This window comes from Limulus polyphemus, unplaced genomic scaffold (genome assembly GCF_000517525.1).
Source record: "Limulus polyphemus unplaced genomic scaffold, Limulus_polyphemus-2.1.2 Scaffold1519, whole genome shotgun sequence".
Lineage (NCBI taxonomy): Eukaryota > Metazoa > Arthropoda > Merostomata > Xiphosura > Limulidae > Limulus > Limulus polyphemus.
In genome coordinates, this window is record NW_013667129.1 from 169473 (window position 1) to 175629 (window position 6157).

At 29.3% G+C, this 6157-nt stretch overlaps 1 protein-coding gene across 1 annotated transcript in view; it reads left to right on the forward strand.

The window, feature by feature from the left end:
* Positions 1–244: 244 nt before the first annotated feature.
* The window catches only part of LOC106463928 (nucleolar and spindle-associated protein 1-like), a 14968-nt gene continuing 9055 nt past the window's right edge, over positions 245–6157 (forward strand). The window contains exons 1-4 of the mRNA XM_013924014.2: positions 245–524; positions 721–837; positions 2165–3104; positions 4682–4783. Of these exons, the coding sequence (XP_013779468.2) occupies positions 402–524; positions 721–837; positions 2165–3104; positions 4682–4783 (1282 nt within the window). The 5' untranslated portion in view covers positions 245–401. The remainder of the gene's footprint in view (positions 525–720; positions 838–2164; positions 3105–4681; positions 4784–6157) is intronic.

Consider the following 6157-nt stretch of genomic DNA (forward strand, 5'->3'; position numbering starts at 1 on the left):
AGACATTTTAGTAATAAATAACGACATAAATAAACGACATTATAACACCAAGTTAAAAAAAGATAATAAACTTGGTGGTATAAGGTCGTTTATTTCTAATATTGAAACTCCAATAATATTAAATAAATTATTGCTCCCTATACGGATTTAGTTTGCGCGTTCTGAATTATTGGCCAATAAGAGAGCTCTATATTTTTGAAATGAGCCAATGAGTAGTTGATAACAACGCGCAATGTTCGAATTTTTGACGTAGTAGGGAGGTACACATAACATTTCAACAAGAAATATTTAGACCTAAATGAAGACAGCCTTTCGATAAGCACAATTTTATATTAATTTCGAAGAAGGTTTATTGATACGGTATCAGGCCTTCGATATTTTTAGGTAATATAAACAAAAAGATGATGAAAGAATTGGTGAACAGTGTGTGTTTAGGGTTAGTTGATAAAGAAGATCTTCAACAATTGAAATACTCTCAGCTTCGTAAACTTGCCAAACAGTTAGGCGTCAAAGCAAACAAAAAGGCAAGTTATTTCTCTCTGGTTAATCCTTGAATGTGTAAGAGTATTTATGTGAAAGTAAACATGGTAAGCATTACATTTATTTATGAAATAGGCTTATAAAAACAGTATTTTTTAATCCGTTGATGGATTTTTTTTAAGTTTTACAAAAAAAAAGCCTAGTTTAGTAATTAGTATTTTTGTTATTATATTTTCTTAGGCAGAAAGACTAATTGAAAACATCTTGTTAGATCAAAAACACCGTATTGTATCCAGGAAAAATGATGCTGGTACTGATTCTGAATATGTGGACCACAAAGAACATGACGATAAAATGGTTTGTCGGATATAATTAACGATCGTTTCATCATAAATATTACTATAGACTATAGTATTACTTTAGTGTTATGTGATATCATTTGGAAGCAAACTAAATTTTATTAATGCTTAATAATTACTAATTATGGTATATTGTTAATAGCCACTTAATTAATTGTTGACATCTTAAAATTAAACATATTATTATGCAATAAGCTTCTCCTATACGTTTGCCTGATATTTTCATTTAGTTTTATAAGGATGTTATGCAAAGTGTGAATAACTGCATATTAGTTATTATATGGAATTGATGATTTACACACAGTAATAATGTCCCATTTATAATATTAATAATTAACTCCATTGGATTTCAAGTTTCAGTAAATTTAAAGCAAACTTGATGGAAGTAACTTCAAAAGCTTGAAGATGTAAATGTTGTTTGAAGTGAAGGGTGTTAACATTAATTTTGAAACAATTTGAAAATTTTGATTGTGTTTAAACTTTAACCCTATAGCAGTGGAGGTATTACAAAATCATTGAGTAAATTATTTATTAGTTTACATGAGATTGATGATTTACACAATAGCAATGTCCAATTTATAATAATTTACTCCATCAGCTTTCAGGAAATTTAAAGTTTTACATGAAACCAATGAATTCAATCGAAGCTCGAAGTTAGTCAATTATAAAGTTTATTGTCAACTTCTAAGCACAATATTATTGATTTCTCCAACAACTAGATAAAATGCACTAATTTGGTTAAGTGCATTGTAGTAATTACTTAAAAATTAATTATTAGTTTGTTTTTTTCACACGTTAGAGATATAATGCTTATTTTTAAGAGACAGACGTATGTTGGTCAGATACATCATTTTGAGAGCAGTTATTAAGTAATATAAAAGTTTAAATTTAAATGTTTTTCTTCAAACTTTTTTATTTATAAGATTATACATGTATAAATGCAGCAATGAATATATATTTTTCCAAAAATTGTGTGAAGTGTAATAAATTTTCATAATTCTATGAAACCAATTTTTAATCTTTGGTTATTTTGCATCAAGAAAAGGAATTCTAACCAAACATTTATGTCATTGTGTAAAACTTGATCAGTTTCATGCTTGCTTTAGTGATCATGTTATTAAATACATCCAGTGATAGGATTGATATGACAGCTATGATTTATTTGATAGTTTGAATTTAGTGGTGTCCCCTCTGTTAGTATTTGAATATTGTTTGTTATGCTTGATAGATAGACAATAAATAATCATAGTTCGAAACATAATTTTTCAGTTTCTGAATCCTTTTACTGCTTCATCAGAAATGTAGGTACTTCTATAATTTTGTAGGTTTCTGTCAAACAATGTAGTGAATCAATAGATGAAGGGGATTTGCAGGAAAAGACTGTTAGTGATCAAGGTGGAAAGCCAAAAGGAACCATGAATAAACTTCTTCCAAGAAGGAGCCTACGCTTATCTCCTAAAGCTGAAGAGGAAAGTACTTGTAAAAATATTTGCAAAGTGAATGCATTAAGACGAAAGTCTATACCAAGTTCCCATAAGGATAAACTGGATAGAAATGGCTGTAGAATTTCTACTGGTCATGTTGACTTACTGAAGTCCCAACCTAGGAAGAGTACATCACACATCACTAATACACCAAGAGAGACCCCAAAAACGCCAAGATTGTCCAAAGTATTGGCCCGATCTTCAAAGTTTTTTAAAACGCCAGTAGGTCTTAAAACAGACTGTCCTCGCAAACAACAGAGTACCATAACTCCAAGTTCACGTAATACGTCTTTTGTTATTCAGACACCTCAGTCTTCTAAACTTGCATTGAAAAAACAAGATGATGATTCTCCTCGAACCAGGTTGAAAAGAAAACTTAGTATTCCATCAGGGGAGACACCAACTGATCAAAGTACAGTGACATTGAAAAGCATTATTGCAAAAACACCATCTTCAACAGTTAAAAATCCTGCTAAAAAGATAAAACTTAGTATGCCATCAGTAGAGAAGCCATCCAGTAAAAGCATAATGCTTACCCCAGAAAGTACTTCAGTAAAAAAACCATTCTCTACAGTTGAAAAACCTGTTAAGAAAAGGAAACTTACTATTGGATCAGGAGAAACACCAGCTAATAAGAGTAGAGTAGTAACTCCAAGAAGCATTACAGCAAAAACACAGTCTTCTGTTGTGAAAAATTCAATTAAAAAACGTTCACTTCTTAATTCCAATTCAGCCACTGATTTAGGAGAATCGGAGTGCCAAAATTCCTCAGATAAGAAAGGTATTTTCTTCTAATATAAAGAAAAGTAGCAATAAATTATGACTGTATTATAAAAAGAAAAATTAAATATTTCAAAAAATGTTATAGAAGTTCTATTAAGTTTGTTTTATAGTCATGATGGAATCATAAGTATCATATCAGTATTGCCAATACTGGCTAGGTCTTGAAAAGAGTATAGCTTTTATTAAACATGGAAAATTAAGAGCATAAATTGATTTAACATTAACTACTTTTTTTTAAATAAGTGGTTTCCATCCTTTTGTGTTTTTCACATTTTACTGCATCATTCTCGTCAATATTTGTTTCTATTAACGATTATAACATTCATATCATGTTCAGTTTAATTTTATTTTACTTATTTTTCAAATAAATGAATATCAAGGTGGCTGAGGCTATTTTCAGTGGGTTCTGGGTTTCAAGTATAAACTTAAAACTTTTTCCTTTAGATTAAATTTGTTTTAATTATTACTTCTTCAAAGATGTCTAATAGAAAGTTTCAATAGCCTTCTAACTTTGAATTCTTAACTTGTATGAATAAAACTTCAAACTTTATGTGTTTTTTTTTTTTTTTTTCAATTATAGTTAAACGCTTAGTTGAGGATTTTATGGTTTTATTAACCAACATGTCTCATTCTTTTTTATAACACAATGATATTCTCAATGTACAAGCAAGTCCTGTACAAATTTTTGGAACTTAACACTTTTCATTGTCAAAATGTTTAATTCTCAAATACAATAAAAATCAAATGCATATTATTTCATTGTAATTCCAGTGTCACTTTTTCAAGACGTTTTGCAATTATCTTAATAGCTGTGGAAAAATAACTGATTTGAATAACTAAATTTATTTAAAAGTGTTGTCAAAGTATACAAGATATTTCCCAAATGTGTTGTAGGTGGCAAGCTTTATCAGTGTGAAATTATAGAATAGGTTACAAAGTCACCATATTTTATTCTCCTCTTCCCCCTCCTCCCATGTTCTGAGCTAGTGTTAGTTCATAAATTATACGTTTTGATGAAGAACATTAGCTTGAAATGTAATTTTCTTTAAATAAAAAATATATATATATATATATACACATATAAAACATAGCAGTGATTAAAATATTACATTCCCGATTAATTTCACTTTGTTTGAAGAATTTCATCTTTTAGCTGGTTTTCCAATTTGAGAATGCATGGTTAAATAAAATAAAATAAAAACAATTCACGAGGAAATGCAATGTTATCTTCCAAATAGCTTTCTCTAGAGTGAATGTAACTATATTTCATTATTTCTATCCTGCATGCCAATTTTGTTACATGTTTGTGTAATTCCTATATCTTCATTGTCGATGTGGTTAAATATATTTGCTTCTTTTTGTCAATATAAAAGTTGGACAATCCCATATTTTAGTTTGTAGTTAAAAATATTTAGCTATGTATGTGCAGAAACTTAATAAATAATACAAGTAAATTAAAACTGTAGATGTAATTATTGGAATAAATAAGTATAAGCAAGCTGCTTAATAAGATTGATTTGCTTGATGTAAAAATGTATTTTTAAGTTTTCTTTGACTTCTATGTTTGTTCTCAAGAATCCTCACAAGTGGAAGTGAAGCTACAGAGTAACATCCCTAGATTTATGGCTTTTGCTTCTAAAAAAGGTGGATTTCAACCAGGGAAAACAAGGACCCCAAGTGAGTTACTTATATATGAATTGTTCTCAACTGTTATTACATCTCACTTGTATTAAAGTTTTTTTTTAGGTGCCTTAGAAGCCTTTTAAGACCAGTAAATCAAGCAACAAGTAATCTAGCTTCAGGATAAAAAGTCACTTTCAATAGCAGAAAGTGTAAACTACATTAGTAGCATATAATAACAGATTTCTAGACATATATTTATATGTTATCTTTTTAGAAAGTTGTGGGTAGTTTGTATACTTAACATTCTTTCATCACAGGATTTATTTTTTCATATCCACTCTTGTGCAAGTAATTTTGCAATAATTCTTCAAACAACTTCTGTTCGTGTATTTGTTACAATCATTCACTACAGTTGAATTCAAAATGACCAAGTACTGTGTTAGGTTAATACAACGTGGAAGCTTCTACAATAACATTCTCTTTATCAAGTGTTCAGTCATTTATAGTTTGTAACAATACTGGAATAAACATTTTGTCACATGATGTCTAATGTTGCTGTTAAATTATGGAACTTTCAAACCTTTAGAATTCTTAAAAACTAAATATGTGATGCTCAGTAAAAGTAAAATTAGCTTTTAAGCATGTGGTTGGCACATTTGTGTACTCTAAGCTGTCTGCAGTTTTACTGTAACTGTTTGTATCTCACAGACACCGTACATTTCTCACAATGCAAGATTTGTATGGATGCTAAATTAAGAAAAAATAAGTTATCAAATTTGCTCATTTACTTGAAAAATACAACGGTTTGTTTGCACGTGCTTTTGAAATACTTGGTGAGAATAATAATGCAAAGTCCAGTCCAGTTAATGATAAGAAAGCATCTTATTTTTTCAAATACAGGTTCTATAAACTTTTGTAAATTTTATGTAACTAACATTAGGCTTAACTTGCAAATAACGCCAAAAAAATCACTTGCTTACTAATTTTCTCTTTCCTACAGCACTTTCTTGTATCTCGTACTTTGTTGAAACAAACTTAATATTTACAAAACTGAATTACAAGACATACTAACAAACTCACCAACTCATTAATCAAATCACTAGGTAACATACTCAAACCAATTAACAGTCTCCCCTGACCAATGTTTTACATAATCTGTCTAGACAACATTAATATAAATGTCTAAATCAGCATTTCCCAAACTTTTTTTGGCAACAGAACACTTCAGCTGAGAAAAAGCTTACGGAACACTAGACACGTAATATCGGTGTAGAGGGTATGTTGCATGCGCAGCTCCCTCTAGATTTGTATATTATTCATTTATTTATTTAATCAGATTATGTATTAATGAATTTTTTACATTTTTATGCTTATAATATATTTTAGGTACAAACCTCTCCACTACAATATTATGTAGAATAGATATGG